Genomic DNA, 21,363 nt, shown 5'->3' on the forward strand with positions numbered 1-21,363 from the left:
ATTGCCTTGTGAAGTTGCAGCTAATAGACCATGATCCAAAAAATGCAAATGAAAATGATGAAAGATATCAAGAGCTAATGAATATTCTTCAGTCTCTTTGGCTTTGTGACCCTCTAGAAAAAGAACATGTGCTAAAGAAGGATGATCACCATTATGTGGATGATGAATTCAATCATGCATCATCCTCTGGCGTGGATGTCAACAGTGGCTCCACAGGTTCAGGGAAGAGTAGTGATGGTGTGAATTGTGATGTGTCTCAAGCACATACGACTCCAAGTACATTAAGCAAAGTACTGGAAGTTCATGAAGGTGAGGCAGAAGCAGGTAATCAATGGACATATGAGGCAGAAGTAGGAATAATACATGACGAAAGACAAAAAGAAGATGATCCAACATCAGATGACACCCTTAGAAGTAATGATAGTCCACGAGAACTACCTGAAACACCTCCATCTTCAGGATCAGGAAATGACAGTGGTGGCCAAAAGCTTCCAGAGGAAACAGAGTCTCAAGAGGAAACTGGTTCAGAGGGTCCTGTACAGTTGACTAAAAGTATTTCTCAAGATCCTGATCCTGTTTGGATCTTAACTTTACTAAGCACACTAGAAAAGCAATTTATGAAACATTATGTCCATGCAATGAAAGAGTTCAAAGTTCGTTGGAACTTCGATGATAATGAGGAGCTTGACATGATGATAAATGAACTTAAAAATGAGGTCCACAAAAAAATCCAAAAAAGTATAGACAGGGAACTGAGGAAAATTCAAGGTCATGTAGGGCTACCAAGACCGCCAAAAGAAGCTATGTCCCATGTTTCAACAGCACAAACACAGGAGAGAAGACGGAGACTGAAAATCACGTTCAAACAGTCAAGTGATCAAAAAACAGAAAATAGCGATAAGTCAGCAACAAGTACATCATGCAGTGACCAGCGCAGTGAAAACAATGAAGAAAACTGTCCATGTGAAACATGCATTCAGGAAAATATGACATTTATGCCTTCACTTTCTGCAGAAACTATGAATACTACACCTGCTTTCATGGACTTTGACCTAAAGGATGCTCTGGTGATGGAGAATAATGATCCTGGCAATAAAGAGGCAATCAAGCATACATCTCACTCCAAAAATGAGACTGAAACAGTAGCAGCAAAAACACTTGTGGAAAAAGTTATTGCTGAATCAGTGAGAACAGTGGGAGGGATTGAAATCCATCATGACCCTGATGATGATTCTGTAGTTGCAGTAGAGGAAAAGGAAGCAGTTGATGGTCAATATGAAGATCAAGAAGATGGGTCGGAAAACATTGAAGTAGAAGACAACACTGCTAAACAATCACCAGAACTGGCTGAAGAAACAGTAAAAGAAGAGGTTGCCGTTGAAGATAATAATGAGGAGAGTGCCGAGATAGACCCAGTAGAAGATGAATCCGTGGTAGAGAATGCAGGCACAGCTGATGATACATTAGATGAAAAGGCTGATAAAGCCACCTCAGCTGAGCATGAAAATGCAGCAGAAGAAGCTGATGTGGCAGCCCTGACTGAACATGAATCTGAGAAGGAAGTGGCTGTGGAAGAAGAGACCGCCAATGATGAAGTACAGATTCCAGCCACCACTGCTGTGACTGCATCAACTGAACACCAATCTGACAAAGAAGAAGAGGCACAAAATGATGATGAAATTGCTGAAGATGGAGAGATTGCTGTAACAAGTCAAGATGAGTTGAAGAAAGGAACTGCTGATGCCACCTCTGCTGAAGATGAAGATACAGCAAGAGAAACCACTATGGCAGCCATAATTGAAGATGAATCTGACAAGGAAGTGGCTGTAGAAGAAGAAATTGTCAATGATAAAGAAGAGATTCCAGCCACCAGAACTGAAGATGAATCTGACAAGGAAGTGACTGTAGAAAAAGAAATTGTCAATGATGAAGAAGAGATTCCAGCCACCAGTGGAGATGGGTCTGCAGATGAAAATGATGACATGGCCACAGCTGATGGATTGTCAAAAGAACCAGCTGAAGAAGCAACAACTGAAGAAGACATGGCTGTAGAGGAAGAGATTGCTGTTACAAGTGAAGCTGAATCAAAGGATGCGACCGCTGAGGATGAAATTGCAGCTGCCACAACTGAACATAAATCTGAACAAGATGAGACTATGGAAGCAGGGTCAGTTGATGATGAGGAAGAAATTGTTGCAACCAGTGGCTATGAAAGAAAGGAAGAGGCTGCTGAAGCTACCACAGCTGACGATGAAAACGCAGCAGAAGAGGCTGATGTGACATCCACCAGTAAACATGAGTCTGGAGAAGAGGAGGTTGAGAAGGGAGGGATGTATGATGAAGAAGTTGCTTCCACCAGTGCAGGTGATTCTGCAGATGAGAACGATGACACAGCCACATCTGAGGAATCATCAAAGGAAGCAGCTGAAGAAGCAACAACTGAAGATGAGATGGCAGTCGAAAAAGAGATTGCTGTCACCGGCGAAGATGAACTTAAGGAAGAGGCTGCAGAAGCTACCATAGCTGAAGATGAAAATGCAGCAGACACAACTGAACATGAATCTGAACACGAATCTGACAAAGAGGAGGCTGTGGAAGCAGGGGTGATTGAAGACGTGGAGGAGTCTGCTGCAAGCAATGACAGTGATGCAGCCACAAGTGAACATGAATCTGACAAAGATGAGGCTGTGGAAGAAGAGACAGCTGACGATAAAGAAGAGATGTCTGCTGCTAGTACAGATGGGTCTAGAGATGAGAACAATGACTCAGCCATAGCTGATGAATCCTCAAAAGATCCATTGGAAGAAGAAACAACTGGAGATGACACGGCTGTAGAAAAAGAAATTGCTGACACCGGTGAAGATGAATCAAAGAAAGGGATTTCTGAAGCCAACTCAGATCAAGATAAAACTGCAGAAGATGAGTCTGTTGGGACAGCCGCAAATGAGCAAACACCTAAGAAAGATGCAGAGCAGCTGATGAAGGCAGAAAACGATGATACAGCCTCAACTGATGGATTATCAAAGGAAGCAACTGAAGAAGCAGACACCGGAGATGAGATTGCTATAACAAGTGAAGACGAATTGATGAAAGACACTACTGAAGATGAAAATGCAGCAGAACAGGCTGATATGGCAGCCACAACAGAAGATGAATCTGAACATCAATCTGACAAAGATGAGGCTCTAGAGGCAGGGACGGTGAATGATGAAGAAGAGATACCTGCCACCAGTGGAGATGATTATGTAGATGAGAATGATGGCACAGCCACAGCTGATGAATCATCAAAAGATCCAGCTGAAGAAGCAACAACTGAAGATGAGATGGCTGTAGAAAAAGAGATTGCTGTCACAAGCGAAGATGAACTTATGGAAGAGGCTGCAGAAGTTACCACAGCTGAAGATGAAAATGCAGCAGAAGAGAGTACAATGGCAGCCACAAGTGAACTTGAATCTGACAAAGATGAGGCTTTGGAAGAAGAGACAGTCAACAATGAAGAAGACATTTGTGCCACCAGTGCAGATGGATCTGAATCTGAGAACGATGACACAGCCACAGCTGATGAGTCATCGAAAGATCCAGATGAGGCAGCAACTGAAGATGACATGGCTGTAGAAGAAGAGACTGCCATGGTTGAGGATGCGGCCACTGGTGAAGATGATTCTGCAGAAGACTTAGACATCAACACAAATGATGATGAAACTGCAGAGGAAAATGATGCCAGAGGTGAAGTGTCGAAGGAACCATCTGAAACAGTGACATCTGAAGATGAGAGTGCTTTAAAAAAAGGGAAAGATGTTACAAGTGAGGAGTCTGCAGAAGCCACCAAAGCTGAAGAGTCTGATATGGCAGGCACAACTGAAGACGAATCTGACAAAGATGATGCTGTGGAAGCAGAGATGGTTGATGATGGAGAAGAGACAGCTGCCACTAATGATGAAGATGAAACTGCAGAAAATAATGAAGATGAAAATGCTGTAGAAAAATATGCCACAAGTGGAGATGAAGCTGAAGATGCAGAAGAGGCTTCTGAAGAGGCTGGCGTGGCAGCTACAACCGAACATGAAGCTGACAAAGATGCAGCTGGGGAAGAAGAGATCCCAGCCACCAGTGCAGATGAGTCTGCATCAGATGAGAGGGAAACAGATGAAAAAACAACAACTGAAGATGAGACTGCTGAAGAAAAAGAGATAGCACTCACAAGTGAGGACGAAATAAAGGCAGAGACAGCTCATGCCATCACTGCTGAAGATGAAAATGCAGCAGACACAACTGATCATGAATCTGAACACGAATCTGACAAAGAGGAGGCTGTGGAAGCAGGGGTGATTGAAGATGTGGAGGAGCCTGCTGCAAGCAATGACAGTGATTATGTAGAGAATACAGGTGATGATGAAACTGCAGATGAGAATAATAGTACAGCCAAAGCTGAAGAACTTTCAAAAGAATCAGGTGAAGCAGAAACAACTGAAGATGAAGCTGTTGTAGAAAAAGAGACCACAGACACCACAGTTGTGGATGACACCAGGGAAGAGACTGAAACAGCCACAGCCACAGAAAAAGACAACTCAGATGAAGAAGAAATTGGCAACGCTGATAATGAATCCAATGAAGAGGAAATGGAAGAAACCACAGACGGAGAAGAATGTTTGGACGCTGTTTCTGAATCAGCAAGAGAGGAAAGCTCCAAAGCTGGGTCTGAAAATGAATCAGAGGAAGAGAGCAACGAATCAGCCACTGATGAAAGTGCATCGGTTAATGACGCAACAACAGATGTAAATGAGACGGAAGGAGGAGAGGATACTACAACAGGTACATATGAAAATGAATCAGGAGAAGAGCATTCAGTAGCCAAGCTTGAAAACGAGCCTGCAGATGAAACAGCAGAGGAAAATGAGGCTGCAGAAGAGGATAAAATAGTCACAGATGAAAATGAGGAAGTATCGACAGTTGAAGACGGATCACAGAGAGAAGAGGTTAATGAGACAGAATCATCACAAAAAACAGGCAGTGTTGCCACTGAAGATGTCATTGAAGAAGAAGAAAAGGATGAAGAAGATGATACTAAATCTCACAATGAGGAACTACAGGAAGGTCAGACAACTGGAGAGTATACAGAAGAGGCTGAAAATGAGGAGGAATCTGCTGAAAATGAAAGTCCCAGTGAGTCTGGGGCGACAGATGAGGACTGCACAGAGACTGCAACAGGAGACGACTTTGAAGAACGTGAAACAACAGCAGAGGAATCAGGAGAGCCAGACATGGCAGGGAGTGAGATTACTGGGAGTGACGGTAGAGGAGAAGCTGGAACAGAAGGTGTATCTGCAGGAAAGGAGGAACAACAAACATGCAAAGAAAGTGACATGACTGAAGAGCATCAAGAAGAAGCTTTAACAGAGACAAATGATGAAACAGAAGGCTGTGATGATGTGATGGAACTGAAGGCAGATGACGATGATGATGATGATGATGATGATGATGATGATGATGAGGATGATGATGATGAGGATGATGAGGAGGACATTTCAGAAAATGATGTGCATGAAGAAGATGAACTAAAAGAATGTGTATATGAAGAAAATGAAGAACAAACAGAGACAAATGTAACGCAATGTGAATGTATCAGTATTCCAAATCAAAGCCAAGAAGTTGAAGCATCTGAAAAAGAGGAGGAAGAAACTGAAACTTCCAAAGACTGGAGTGGAAATCAGGGCGAATCAGCTGACGGAGAAGATGAGGCAGAGGAAGATTCAGATGAACCAGAGGAGGAAACTGACGATGGAGAGAAAGCTTTTGTTCCCAGCAAGGCAGATAATGAAGACACAGCTAACAGAGTAGCCGAGGAAAAAATATTAATCCCAACTGATAATTTCCTTAAAGTATGTGCAGAATCTGAGGATGGCGCTTATGCTGACATTGAAGATTCTGAGACTGAAAAAAGCAATCCTGAAGAAGTTACAACACTTGAGTCAAAAAGTTAGTGATATTGAAAAAAACTGTGACTCTGCCGAGGCTCAGGAAAACAAGTGATGGAGGATGTGATACAGGAGGAAAGAGGAGTCTTCAGTAGAAAATGACAGCTACAAATAGTGAGCAGTCTCAAGTCAGAGACCTGACAAGGACTGTGGGGCAGCAAGCAAAAAAGTTGATCTAGATTTTTCTAATTTATAACGCACTATTAACAGTTCTTGTTTAACAAGCCCTAAGGTAATACATGCACTTTGACCCAGCATTTCTAATGTACTGAACACAAGCACAAATACTGCTCATTCATTAATGTGAAAGAGGAATCTTGAAAACTTGAAAGTATGTATGTACTGAATGTAGGATGTTTATTTATCTTTGTTCAGAACTAAAAGTATTTTAATGAACAATAAGTCATAGAGTGTTACATGTTACTGCAACTTGGAGCATCAGACTGAGCATGGAGCTAATGATAAACTATGCTTTGCAGTACTTGACAGAATCTGCAACTGTGTTGTCAAATACTTAAAAACAACATACATGAATTGTAGTTTCTCGTCAAATTACTGCACTATATTTACACCATTTTTGCTGCTCAACAATTGTGTTTGATCTTATCGAAAGTATTCTTTGAAGAGTTTTGGTTCCAATGTTGAAATTAAAAATAATAAAAAGTAATATTTTTCTTTTTAGATAATATTGTACTTTTCTGGAAAGCCAGAAAATACTGACACTATTCATTTTGAATGTTTAAGTTAATATTGTGCAAATACAGTACTGTTCAGAGTTTATTGAAGTATTTTGGTGTTACATCTGAAGAGTCTGGATGTAAGCAGCTTCACAATTCCATCAGGTAACCGCATAATAATTCAATTAATATGTATACTTCATGAACATTTAATAAGCTAAAATCTCTGGAAAGTAGCAAAATTCACAACAAGATTTTATGTATCATTACAGGCTCTCGTATTGTTCTGTACTTTAGACCATTCATCAGTGTATCAGTAAGAATATACAATATTCTCTGGTGTACAGAGGTTATAACCCTTGCTGAATGTACTGTATTTATTGTGTCTGAAATTAAATGTACTACAAAAACGTGTTTATTATTTTGTAAAACATGTCAATCAAAGAGACAAAAGTCTGGCCACTGACATGCTACATTTCAGTAATGAGGCTTATTTTCAATTACCTCCTCGAATAGTGTTCTTAATTGTACTCTTTTCACAGGTGTAATTTATGACAGTAACAATGGCTTCATTTTTTATTACGCATCCATATTGTGGATGCTGCTGGGGAAGGTGGTGTCATCTTTGCATGAGAGAAGTCACAAGGACCTTTCCTCCATTTAGTCTATGTTATTTTCTTCTAATGCTTTCTTTTTAACTCACTGTCTCCCTTTTCATCTTGGAATAACAGATCCACTTAATTATTCATTCCACACCACCAAGTCAGCGAAACAGGGGCTCAGATACTTTTTATAGTCCTATGAAAGCTGTCCTCCACTATAGGGTGGACTATGTTGGACAACTACAATGTTGGTTGACTGGTAATTAATAGGTTTGATTTGTTACTTTGTATAGGCTTGTTTGCAGGTGCAGATGCCCATCTGAGTGGGAACCCTGACAAATGTGGCAAGGGACATACTGGAAGAAGAAGAGAAGAAAACAAGCACAATTATAGTGACAGTGTCAAGGTTCCCCTTGAACTCTGTCCCTGCTGTGTCAATGACAAAAATACACAGACATGCCAATCTATAGTTTCACTGTTTCAAGATTCCGCATAACAAGCCTCTATCTTGATTTGGTCCCCTCAAGTGACTTTAAAATCCATTTTAGTATCCTTAACACCCTATATTATACCAGCTTCACAAAAATGAATAATTTTGAAATATTTCCAGTCTTGTATATTTTGGGCCACCTTTGGAACAGTCAAAAAATGTCAGGCTTAATGTCTTTTGAATGTCATGTAGGGTGCTTTTACAATTTTCAAATGTCAAAATGGGTCAACTCTGACCCAAACAGTATGCAAGGATTAAACTGTGTAAAATTCCATAAAATGCAAATATACACAGTAATGATATTGAACACTGTCCATTGATCAACAGTGTCATCCAGAGATTCTGGAGCCCATTTTATTACAAATCATTAAGAGAACTAAATTTGTAGGTAATGGGAGGACTTTTGGGGGGGTCTGTAATAACATCCTCTCCTACACAGCTGTTGGCACAGGGAACACATAGGAGCCTTTCTGCTTTATGAATCCAAAGCCACTCAAAATTTACAGAACTGTCCAAGACAATTGAAAACCTAATAGCTACCCCATACACAGGGATAATCAACTTCTGTGGGAAGGTATGGTGAGTGGGTGCGTGAGGCTGTCTATTGAGACTTCATTCATTCTCCTTCTATAGTGAGCCCCATTAGACAGAGCTGATGGATGTGCCTTACCCTGAGTTTCCATTTGCAGTCTCTTGTGATTATGTGACATACATAATTGGTGTCACTCTGATTGACTGCATAACACCACTGAGGTGCAGGCCACACTTCCCATGGTTTTTTCCTGAGACAAGAACATGTCATGTGGCCTCTGAAGTCCATCCTACTGATTGTGAAGCCTGCATGCAACAGTCCACTAGTACAGCCTGGAACTTAAATGTAATTTTTTAGAAGTAGCTTGTTAACTGACTTAATGCTAAAAGAAAAAGATTGTTGAGAACATGTTAAGCTTAGCGTAATGCCAACAATCATTCAAGGACCATTGACCAAAACACATTGAATTGACATAATTTATCCTGTTAGCAAGCACAGAAAGCATTCCATACTTAAAGTTAAGATAAATCATTATTTGTTTGTGCATCCCCAAAGTGGTTGGTCAATTTAGTAAGTAGCAGCCAAAAGCTAAAAGTTGTTGTTTTTCTCAAAAGATGAGGACTTACAAACTTAAAGACCAAGATAATTTGTCAGTTGGCCAGTATTTCTCAATGTCTGCTGCATGTTTGAGTTATCTAACATGCTAGGTGAAAACTCCTGGGTGGGTGGGGCACATTTTTGTTTTTTTGGCATTAGTCTTATTTATTCTTTATTTATTATTTGAACGTCTGCCTTTTTGCCTTCCAATTTATTGTTTCACTCAAAACAAATCATCTTCCTCTCAGGGGTTTAATAAATACAGTAGTAAGAGTATAGTCTCAAATAAACAGGCCCATATAAACTGTAGTTATGTCATCAGGTTCATGGCGCTGGCTGACCGCATTCATGTGAAAGTAGATCTGTGAACATAATGAAACATTGTTTTCTTGAGGAGGAAATGTGACTCCATAATTAGTAATAAATATTGCATAAATCAAAAACTGAAATGAAATGAAATATAATATTTTCACTCCTCTTTTAGCTACATTTTTCATTACCTTTTTCATAAAAATGCCATACTGAAGTTTGATTTTTTGAGATTAAATTAATCCTCAGGAAAAGTAAAGAGCATTTGAGGAAGCACCTGCTTGCTGGCACAGAGTTATTTCCACGGTAAACACTGGAAGAGTGAGGAGCGTCATCCGGAGCACAATAATATGGGGCTTTCCCTCAGTCATGTTTACCTCACAGCAACTCACCACTGGAGCAGCTGCACACACTTGCTACCAACTCCATTAATACAGTACCCAACTGCAGATGTTTTAAACAAAGGCTGAGGAAGAGGCAGTATTTCACACTTATGAAAAATAGTAATTGATTGTTTTACTTTACACATAAAAGTTATAAGAAACAGAATAATATTAAAGAATAAGCTGAATTTAGCCCATTTACCATGATATCACCAATCATGATACTAAAATGGAAAACACTGCCTTGACAGTAAAATCCAGTTGCAGCAGCATGCTTGATGTCTGCAGTGCTGACAATCTAGCAGAGGAAAAGTGAAGCTCTCTCCTAAAAACTCATGAACGTCCCAGAGGAACAGCAGGAGTGCCTGTTGAATGCGTTGGGGAGCTCAATTGTTCCTTGTTTATTGACAATCACCTTGTCTTTTTAAGTCAAATGCAGGAGTGAGACCTTCTCTCAATCCATGTGTGACAGAGGATAGAAATGGTTCCCACACAGACAGGAAGTCAAAGAGGGGCCTCTTGTGATGTAGAGGGGGATCAAAATTGAGGAAAGAGTGTGTGTCTGTGTCTTTGCGTGTGTGTGTGTGTGTGTGAGTGTGTGAATAAATCAAAGCTTTGAAAAGTGCTGAAAGACCACTGACTGAGCAATTACAGTACAGCTTCTAGTAAATATTAATTTATAATCTTGTTTTATTTTGCATGTTTTATTCAATAAATCTCCAGCTTGGCCACCCACACGCGCAAACACATGCATAGACATTTTCAGTCACACGCAGCGCACACTCACATTAAAATGGGAGTAGAAAGCATTCATTGGCAGCATGTATGCTTTTGGCACAGAATTGACCACGACTGCTTTACTAAAGGAGACCCACGCTCCCTTTCTTTCCCACCGTTGTTCAGGTTATCCTGTGGGGCCACTTATGACCCTTCTGCAGGCAGGATGCAATGTCTGGGGACCCCAACAGAGCTGTACACAAGCATCCGCCAAGCCCTGGGAAGAAAACAAGGGCTGATGGAAAACCAGAAGAAGGGAGTATAAAGAGAAACAGCAGTTAGTAACCAGGACGCACTCAATAACACTCACCATGCACCTGCAGCCTGTGTGTGTGTGTGTGTGTGTGTGTGTGTGTGTGTGTGTGTGTGTGTGTGTGTGTGTGTGTGTGTGTGTGTGTGTGTGTGTGTGTGTGTGTGTGTGTGTGTGTACAGTGAAGTGAGGTTGTTCCTTTAGAGAACTACAGCACAGCACAATCCCCACACACAGCACAGGTGGTCCAAACAAAAACCTGTGAAGTGTTGCCCAGAGAGTAATATCCCCACGTTGCGTGTTGTATAAAGCCCCCCATAGGAAACAAACACTTCCGGTGCTGTAAGATTTATTGTTCCCTGCACTTATAGGTTACAACATACTGTGAATGATATCTTCCTTACAATGTTCTTTGATTCATTTTAATAGCGTTTCATAGTAATTTAGCATGTGAACCAGAAACAAAAGGGTCATAATCACTGCTAGATAACTCAAGGACATATTGTTTGGTGTTTATTGTTTCCATTGCTGAAGAAGAGTGGTGAATTCCCTCTTCAGCGCATTGTGTGGTGAGAATAGGAAAGACCTGGTTAGCTACACTGTATGGTGTGAAAAACCCAAAGCATTGTTATACTTTGATGGATTGACTGCACATCAGCTTGCATTTCTTTTCCCCAATGTGACAGACTTTGCATCTGCATTCACATCCGCACCCTGCCTTATCTGCACCAGATACAGATATGCAGTATCACGCAGTAATTCAAGTTCAACACTCTGAATGATTTTTATATAGGAGGTCAATGTAAGGGTTATCTATTATTAGACATAGCATGAGTTTAGGGAGAAACTGGCATAGTGCCTTGAAATGAACCTACTTTAGGAGAGTCAGGGTTTAAAACATGACTGTTTGCACCCTCTAGTGTCAAAAGTGGAGAATGTCAACAAGCATGCAACGTACTGTAAACCTCAACCACAGACTGCTAAATGTATCAGGGTGTACATACAGAATTGGCTGACTTTTGCTATTTTAATCCAGAGGTCATGTAAAAAACAAAACAAAAAACCCATCAAACCAAAGGACAGGTCAGTTTGTAAGTGTCAAAGAGCACTAAAAGTAGGGGCTTGCAAATCAATACCACAGGTATCAAAACTACAATAAGAAATTTTGTTTTGAGTGTTGCTACTAGTGTCAAAAAGCTTGAACACCTAAACAATCTGTGAGGTCATATTCTGGGTCAAATGAACACTCTTTTTATAGTACAATAACATTGGTATTTACCATGAATACCATATTTACTGTAATTGACCATGTGTTTTAAGAAAATAAGTGACAGTGAAAAGAAATGCTTCCAAAAGCAGCAGACAATAAAGAGAGTTGGAGAAGAGAAGGATAAGGGAGCAAGGAAACACCCCTCGACACATTCATCTGAAAAGATTAAAACAATGAAAATTTCAACTTTGGCAGCAATGTAGCAGATAAGATCAGATTCATATTATTACTGAGCTCTGAATTAAAAACTGGCAATAGGAGGAGTAAGGGGGAAAATAAGATCATTGGAAGGTCTGGTATCACTATTACATTAAAAGATTCTGCCAAAACTAGAACTTTTATCATTAAAAAATATTTATATAGCCATGTACGCAGAAACTCCACCACCATTTGTCGGTTAAAGGGTTTCAAGAGCAGTTAGCCCATCTTGTGTCCAGACTGCGTACTGCTTCACTGAGCTGCTGTAAACATGTATCACATAAGTTACACAGAAGTCTAGTGGAGATAAACAATAGACCATCAGAGGAACTGAGAAATATGTCATGGAAACCACGCTTTCTCTTTTTACACATGAGTACCCAGCACTGAAACCACACTAGTCTGCACTCATGGCCCATATGCAACATCGCTCTTTTGTACTTTAGATAGTATATGATATCCACGTTACAACCTAACACAAATTAAGGAGTGTCCACTAATTCTTTCACACCCTCTGTGTCTCTTTCTTTTGTAGCAGTTGAAAAAATTAAACTATAATGAAGGTATAAGAGGAAATATAGCTGCCTGTTATTCAGTAAACTTTATTCTATTTGTAATTTAATTTAATCAATCTAACTTCGGTTGTGATGCATTCGTGAGTCTGAACCCTAAAGATGAATTTCATACCTTCACCTCATCAATTAACTAGTTGAATATTTGACTTAAGCAAATTAATTTGAGTTAAATCAGCAAGTGATCAGTGTACTGTATTGTTAGATGATCTCTGACAGACGCAAGGAAGCTTATGACAACACAAAATAAATAAACTAACGGCTATACTTACAGTAAACTCAATGTAATCCCCTAGGGGAGGCCCTGGTTGTCACTCTGTGTGGGTGTGTGTGTGTGTGTGTGTGTGTGTGTGTGTGTGTGTGTGTGTGTGTGTGTGTGTGTGTGTGTGTGTGTGTGTGTGTGTGTGTGTGTGTGTGTGTGTGTGTGTGTGAGAGAGAGAGAGAGAAAGAGAGAGAGGGAGACCGAGAGAGAGAGAGAGAGAGAGAGAGAGAGAGAGACAGAGAGAGAGAGCGCCAGAGAGATACCTTCAAAAACAAAATTTGCAGAGTGACAGAGTCACAAACTGACAGGCTGAGTTTTCAATAAGGGAACTGAAGACAATTCACATCTGGAGTACTTTTGAAGACACAAGCCTGAGACAAGTTCAAGTATGTATGTTTATATCTCACATTACACACTTATGATAGAAGTGTTGATACAGTGAAATTATGGCGGTAACATTTACAACCATACCAGAAGGTGTAAAATGTAGAATTAAAGGGAGTCATTTTGATAGATTGTTATGATGAATTTAACAATAAAACACTGAAATGCTCTACAGTTGAACACTTGTAGAGTTTTATAAGCTTGTCGCAAAGTCACATAGAATATTACCACATGTGTCTTAACATAGTGTTAACCACACATGTGGTAACAAATGTTAAGTTTAAATTACAATAATTTAAATAATTAATCATTCCTAGTATATGGGAACGTAAAAAGGTGACGTAAAAAGTACAGTTGCTAAGGTCAATGTGAGGATCAATTTCTTTCAGTTATCATGAAAACAGACATATTTGTGTTGCTACTCATTAGCAACGTTACACTTTAACTTAACAGCACATATTTCAGTCACACATCGTTGGATTTTTAACAGTTCTGGTACAGTCATCATGACAGCTGTTTAAAGAGTTGTCTTAAGATTTCTATGTGCTCTTATGGGCGAATAAAAGCATGATCATTTTTCAGTGTTCATATTACTGTACAATTACAAGAAAGCTGACTGCAAAACAGTGAACAATGAACAGAGAGATAATATGTGACGGCAGTATGCTGTTCAGATAAGGTTTTGGTTGTGTTACTGTACAAATTATGCCAACCAAACTTGCCAATTTACATGTACAAATATAAACCTTCACTTCTATGATAAACAGGAAACATTCAAATATTGGTAATGTGGTGGAAAATTGCTCATACATGTATTCATAGGACCATTTGGTTTAAGTGATTATACATGTAACTTTAAAAAGAGGTAACCATATAAGAAAGCTTTATAAAACTATATATATTAGTTGTATAATAAGTGCACCATTACTCACATTGACACAAACAGTGAGAGATCACTGCAAAGTTATGTTCCCTCCACGTATCAGTTCAGTTTTAGCACTTTATTGTACTCTATTTTTAACCACAACATGGTTGTTTGGCTGTATCACTAACCTGACATGCAAATGAAACTATATAAAGCTGAAAACATTTTCCACTTCCCCAAACAAGGGTCAATTTGTTTGAAGTGCACTTGTAACTCAGAAAACATTTAAGTACTCCAATCAGTTAGCAATTTTAAATGAATTGAGTTCATTTTCAGCACTGGGCATGAATTCACAGACCAGGCACAGCAGTGGGAGGAGTGGAGACTGAAAACAGCTTCAGTAGAGCTCATCTGCTTTATCAGGTAAGAGCATACAAATTGAAATGCTGTAACTATGTGAGCTTATGAGCAAGAGAAGTTGCATTTGATCATTTAAAATGAACTGCACAGTATGATACAGAAAGAACTGTATATTATATTACGTGAATCTTGTTAGAAGTCTGTCTAACTAAAGAGAACAATTTCTTTTACACATTCAGAATGGGCTGCGCTTGCAGTGGTCAGAAACAAGTAAAAGATGACAGTCTCTACAAAGGGAAACAAAACTCTCTCACGTCAAATCACATCGTAAGTAGATGAAAGTGCTTCACTTATTTAAGTTAAAAGTATAGTCATTTCCTGTACTTAAAATTAGTCTAGATTCATTTGATTTGTTTTTCATTGATTTAAAGTGTATTTTGAATATTTAAAAACATGTTATTTTGTTTTTTAGGTACGAAGTGGAAACACCTACACTGATAACGGTAATCACTGAACACCACGCATTATAAAAACTGTCTACAGAAAAAATAACAGGCCTGTGTTCATGTAGCTGACTGTTGCTATGCAGAGAGACACCAGTAGCAGTAAGACGAGGCTACATTTACCGATTAAAATCTCTATAGGATTTCCTCTGTTCTCTTCTGGGGAAAAGATGAGATTGTCCACTAAAGAAAGTCTCTCTTTTAAGTGTATGTTTATGCTGCATGCTTCCACTTAATTTTCATGTCCAGAGTAGCAGCTAAACCAAAACACAAGATAATCTCAACAGACCACCAATGACAGTAAATAAAATGAAATTACTGTAGTATCATTGGCAGATTATTTCATTGAAACAGCTGTTTGCTCTATTTGTCTTTAGATGACACTGTATTTATCGCACAACATGACTTCAAAGCGACCAATGACAGCGATCTACCTTTCAAAAAGGGAGACAAAATTAAAGTTTTGCAAGAGTAAGTATCATTGTTTTAGTCATTTTAATCTAGCAATAGCAAAAGAAAATTACTACTCAGTACTTCTAAACTGAGGGAGTAATCTGACATCTCTGTCCTGTTTGTAAGAAATGGAGAATGGTGGCTGGCTCAATCTGTGGCGACCGGACAGGAGGGCTTCATACCATGTAATTATGTAGCCAGAGCAGATACACTGGAGGTGGAAAAGTAAGAAACTATTAAACACACCACTCATTAAAACATTAAATACATTTCTTTGAATAATTACACAATGTGTGTTTTGTGGTTCTTTCCTCCACAGATGGTTTTTCAAGGGCATAAGTAGAAAAGAGACTGAGCGACTGCTTTTAGCACCTGGAAATAAACCAGGCGCCTTCCTGGTCAGAGAAAGTGAGACTTCTGCAGGTGAATACCGTCATTATGTCTTTTTTTGGATGCCCTGCAGATCTGTAATGTCTGTGACGGTGCATTTGAGGAAAGCGTTGAATTTAAAACCTCAGTTGGGTGTTCAAGTGTTAAACCTTTGTGTAAGTGTAACGGTAAAATGTATTTGTGTTCCCTACATTAGGGTCCTTCTCACTGTCAGTCAGAGATACAGTACAAGAACAAGGAGATGTGGTAAAGCACTACAAGATTCGCAGTATGGACAAAGGTGGTTTCTACATCTCCCCCTCCAAAACATTCCCATCTCTACAGGAGCTGGTTAAATACTACACTCGTAAGTAATGAACTGCAATGTTAAACATGTTTAAGAGCTACATTCTTTAAACAAGAAGTAGGACTCAGATTCAGTTCACTGCTGTGAACTATAACATGTCTGCTGTCACTTTGAAGTTAGACCCTTGTGATGCGTTTGTATACTTCCTGTGAGGGGAGTGATAGTCTTTCCATTCCTCTGACTAAACCACAAGATAAGAAGGCCAAATCTGAAAATGCTCAGCAACCTGTCAAAAAGCAGTACTTACACATACACACAAATTAAGTTTTAAAATGACTCAAGGAAAACAAACACTCAGTAGAAATGTACTGTTTGAATAACTGAATTTAGCACGACAGCAAAGAGAGCAGATCATTTCATGTTTGGGTGCAGGTACAGCAGACGGTTTGTGTCAGCGGCTGTATGCTCCCTGTAAGTCTAAAGCACCCCAGCAGCCATGGGCACAGGACGAGTGGGAGATTCCCCGAGAGACGGTGAAAATGGTGAAGAAGCTGGGGGCCGGGCAATTTGGAGAAGTGTGGATGGGTGAGAGAAAGCTAACAATTAATCCTGTCATTGGCAACACTGTCATGTCTGTGAGTAAAGTACAGTTTGTTAAGCACCCCTGTTTCAATTCCTACAACAGGTTATTATAAGAACACCCAGAAGGTTGCTATTAAGACCTTAAAGGAGGGCACCATGGCGCCTGAAGCCTTCCTTCAGGAGGCCAACCTGATGAAACAGCTGCAGCATGATCGACTGGTGCGACTTCATGCTGTGGTCACTGTGGAGCCCATTCTTATTGTCACAGAGTTTATGGTCAATGGTAAGAAAGCAATACATTATTTTGATGCCTTAACAGAAACAGTAACCAGCAAAAACATAAATGCGTGCTTTAAAGTTGTCATCAAACCATTTACAGATCAATGTTAGGAGTCTTTGTATTAATAACTCAAGTTTTCTTACTCAATTCTTCAAAAGAGTTAAATATACACAGTCACAATAAGGCGAATGTAATATGTTGACAATAAGGCAAGCTTTGTAGTGAAGTTTATACTATTCAATTTATGACACTGTGTTTGAGAATTCAATTTTGGGGTAATTTAATTAAGTAGTGTTTTGTACAACCAGTTTGTTGGGGAGGTGGAGTCAAAAAATTACCACAGAAATTCATCAAAATTCAACATTCTTAACTGAAAGACATCAAACGCTTTAAAAAACAATGACTGCACCTTCAATGCAACACTGCAATTGAAACTCGGTCACACAAGTCTAGTTGCTTCCATCATACAAGACCAAAACATGTCTTTATTGTGATAGGTTTCCACAAAATTGCAATATGTTCGTTATCTTTCGCTCATTATATTAATAGAGTTGTACTTCTGCTTTTCTTTTTTACAGGATGTCTTCTTGACTTTCTTAAAACAGACGAAGGAAAAAAGTTAAAGCTAAACAAGCTGATCGACATGTCAGCACAGGTAGGAAAGTGACTTTAAATGAAATGTTTTCATCACATTGCTTACGTGCCCTTTTCTGTGATAAAATGAAAGCCTCTTCTCAGAGTATTAACTAAATGCAGAGATGTGTTCTTTCACTTTTCCCATGAGGGCTTCCGCAATGCTAAACAACTTTTAATCTCTGAACTCTTTTGTTTGCAACAAAACTAACGTCATTAGCATTTAATTAACTGATTTCACCTTATCTAACAGATTTTCCTAACAATCCCCACTGACCTCAAAATCTATTTATAGAGTTGCTGCTCAACAGTTACACCTTGAATGTCAGTTATAGTACTGTATAGAGTTTGACACCAGTCATCATCTAAATACACGTGGAAACTGTCAGCAGTGGCTGTGTGGTTTTTGTGGTGAGGCTTTGCTCGTCTGGCTTGAAAGCCTCGCCCTACGTCAATTATTAACATCCGGACAGGAAATCATGCTATTTTTCCATCTACACTGAGCTCCCCCAGAACTCTTTTTCTCCTCCAAAAAAAGCATTTTGGCTTCCTGAGAGCTGGCATATCCTGTTAAGCTCATTTTGTTGCCATTATTATCACATAAATGAAAGTATTCACACATACACATGTACACATACTGTAGCTGCGATATATGCATGTGCTCTACACTGATCAGAGATAAAAGACACATGTGTATGAAAACTTCATATACCATTTTTTTAATTAACTTATCACACTCAGAGAGGCGTTAAATTAAGTTTATTTTTTGACTTCCCTTGATCTGTTTGCCCTGAAATGCTGTTTCCAATATTCCTCTCTTCTCTTTTATTGCAGATTGCTGAAGGCATGGCATACATCGAGAAAAAGAACTACATCCACCGAGACGTGCGTGCTGCAAACATACTGGTCAGTGAGACTTTGCACTGCAAGATAGCAGACTTTGGCCTGGCTAGGATCATCGAGTCAGAATACACGGCTCAAGAAGGTGCAGTATGGACAGCGATTCTCACATCAGACATGAAATGCTTAAAGGGCCATAGGAAAGGTTTTTATAAATACTGAGGTCATGAGTATAATTCACCTCTCAACTTATTTAGACAATTGTGACCAGACACCAAAATGTAGGTTGATAATGGATTTTTAGTAGTTATTGTTTTCCCCTCTCCAGCAACATAAAGGTCTAAATGTTTTTTTTGTAAGATTCTCCAGATTACCTAGAATCAAATACACACAGTCTACAAATATTGGAATCATCCTATAAAATACCCATCATGTGTTGATTGTTAATTGTAGAAAATATATATCCCAAAATGTTCTAAAATCACCAAAACAGCCCTGAATGGATTCATCTCTTTAAATTAGATGCATATTATTTCAACAATTATTCTGGCAATATGCTGGGGTTTTAACCAAGAATATAGGCGTGCAATATGGACAAAATCTTCCATCATGGTACAAGTCATTTAAAATGTAATGATAGTAATACATATATATCATGATGCAGTATACCTTCAATTCGGAAACAACATTTTTACATACTGAGGTTTAACGGGTGTTGGAAGGTGTCTACCGGTAATCAAATCTCTGTGATCTCAATTATATGCCTTCATGTCACCCAACACACACACACACACACACACACACAGACACAAACACACCCATCTTTACAGTCAACACCCTCTACATTAACACAATTTTCTTCCACTTTCTATCACCCTCTTTCTGATAATCAGGTGCTAAATTTCCCATCAAATGGACGGCCCCGGAGGCCATCAATTTTGGCACATTCAGCATCAAGTCAGATGTCTGGTCCTTTGGGATCCTCCTAACAGAAATAATCACCTATGGAAGGATACCATACCCAGGTACAAGAAGTGAAAAATAATTAAAGAGAGATTAAAAAAAAAAAAAAAAAAAAAAGCTAACATTACAAAGGACACCTTATAATTAATTAATATCATCTTTAAAAGAGAGTTACATTTTCTTTTTCCTAATTAGGGATGACAAACCCGGAGGTGATTCGGTGCCTGGACAGGTCGTACAGGATGCCGTGTCCAGATGGCTGTCCAGCAGAACTCTATGATATCATGATGATGTGCTGGAGGGAGAAGTCTGACGACCGGCCAACATTTGAATTTCTGCAAAACATACTCAACGATTTCTTTATCGCCACGGAGGGACAATATGAGATGCACCCGTGACTGAAGAAAATGTTTCCTGTTGTTTACCGGAGGCAATAAAAAGGCCTGAAGAGAGACTTGAATGGATAGAGGATCAACCAAACATCTTTATGACTCATACAATTTATTTTTTTAAACAAGAGAAATGGACATATCTTTTTTATGCCTGTTTTATAAGTGAATGTAAAAAGCTGTTTTGGCTTCTTCTGTCTCTTGAGCATTCGAAAGAATGTCAATGATCACTGCAAAGTCAGAAAGCAACATTCCAAACCTCAAATACGTAGTTTTATTACACTGACTTTATTATTGCCTTTGAAGGCTCCTGCCCTTCATGACAGAGCATGAGGACTCATGATACGGAAATACAAATACATGCATACAGTAAAACGGCCTTTGGACCCCGGGAAGTCAGAACAGGTAAAGTTGCAGATTAAATATTTACATGGTACAGAAACGAGCAGCCTGAGATTACAAGCACGATACTTTGCACTTTTTCTTTATTCCGTCTGTCATTCAGCTGATATTTAGAAACAAAGGGCTTTTTTTATGAGAATTTATACTTGCGTACTATTTTTTTTCTTTTTGGTAAATTAAAATATTTACATTATTTAGAGATTTGCCTTGTTCTTGTATTTCATTCTAGTTGTCTTGATTAAAGCACTGTACCATCACTCATACAGTTTAAAGCAATGTTACACGGGCTGCTGTTTAAAATTTGTCATAAAGGGTGAATCAATTCATGGAGAATCTGAACATCTCTATCATACATTTAAAAAGATTAAAGGACAAGTTCACAATTTTCTCAAGTCTGTCTTAAAAAAACAGGTCAGGTGCCCAAATAAAGACTGAAACAGGTTGTGCTCGCTGCAATCATTTGCTCTGTTCGTACTGGCTATTAGAAGATTTCCTCCTAATGCATGTACAATATAAATGATAAGGGAAAATCTCCAGTCCTTGTTTTGAGCCAAGATGTATTTAAAATTTCATTTGAAGACAATTTGTGGCTTCAGCCACCTGAGTTATTTAAATAAAGAAGAGGATATATTTCAAAGTCTTTTTAGTAAAACTTAGTTTCTCGGCAGACAGTGTTTTCCTGTTGAGCTGCAGTAGAAGGATTATAACAAAAAGATTGAATTTCTCACTAAAAAGGAAAATACTATTGATTTTTTATTTGACTAATTTGAATGACTTCAATTGTACTTTTTGCATTTTTTATTTTATAATTTTTGCACAATGCGAAGACTAGATTTTATCACCCATCACTTACATTGAAAGTGGATCTCTTAATGGCCTGTATGAAGAAGTGCAATACTTGCATCAAGAAAAACGCATATTGTTGTTCGTTTGGGCACCTGAGTGTTGTCTTAAAATAGACTTTAAAAAATGGTGAAACTATCCTTTAAAGCTCTACAATGGGCACATTTTAAAATTGACTTTTAAAACTGATTTTTAAAATTTGACAGTGTGACATCGTAAAGGTACTAAAAATGAAACAAGCTTAAAAAGGGGGTTTGCACGCACAGGATGTCTCGTACAAAAATCATTATCACACA

At 38.9% G+C, this 21,363-nt stretch overlaps 2 protein-coding genes across 3 annotated transcripts; one reads left to right on the top strand and one right to left on the bottom strand.

Annotated features, from left to right (window-relative positions):
- Positions 1–3,241: 3,241 nt before the first annotated feature.
- Positions 3,242–9,553, bottom strand: LOC133998067 (uncharacterized protein DDB_G0271670-like). Its single transcript, XM_062437808.1, has 4 exons — positions 9,460–9,553; positions 5,727–5,826; positions 5,414–5,555; positions 3,242–3,673 (listed from the first exon to the last, which is right to left on the bottom strand). Exons 1-4 carry the CDS (start codon positions 9,551–9,553, stop codon positions 3,242–3,244), a joined length of 768 nt encoding a protein of 255 aa, XP_062293792.1.
- A 3,644-nt stretch (positions 9,554–13,197) lies between these two features.
- On the top strand, positions 13,198–20,546 carry blk (BLK proto-oncogene, Src family tyrosine kinase). 2 transcript variants are annotated; one of them, XM_062437016.1, is made up of 14 exons: positions 13,198–13,280; positions 14,480–14,566; positions 14,743–14,830; positions 14,976–15,006; positions 15,384–15,477; positions 15,586–15,684; positions 15,779–15,882; positions 16,046–16,195; positions 16,568–16,720; positions 16,821–17,000; positions 17,576–17,652; positions 18,465–18,615; positions 19,364–19,495; positions 19,629–20,546. In XM_062437016.1, the coding sequence occupies exons 3-14, from the start codon at positions 14,744–14,746 to the stop codon at positions 19,829–19,831; spliced, it is 1,461 nt and encodes a 486-aa protein (XP_062293000.1). In that variant the 5' UTR covers positions 13,198–13,280; positions 14,480–14,566; position 14,743; the 3' UTR covers positions 19,832–20,546. The 2 variants fall into 2 exon arrangements, with proteins under 2 accessions (XP_062293000.1, XP_062293001.1); XM_062437017.1 differs by lacking the exon at positions 13,198–13,280 and having other exon boundaries at positions 14,470–14,566.
- Positions 20,547–21,363: the final 817 nt, after the last annotated feature.

The sequence above is a fragment of the Scomber scombrus genome, chromosome 17 (genome assembly GCF_963691925.1).
Source record: "Scomber scombrus chromosome 17, fScoSco1.1, whole genome shotgun sequence".
Lineage (NCBI taxonomy): Eukaryota > Metazoa > Chordata > Actinopteri > Scombriformes > Scombridae > Scomber > Scomber scombrus.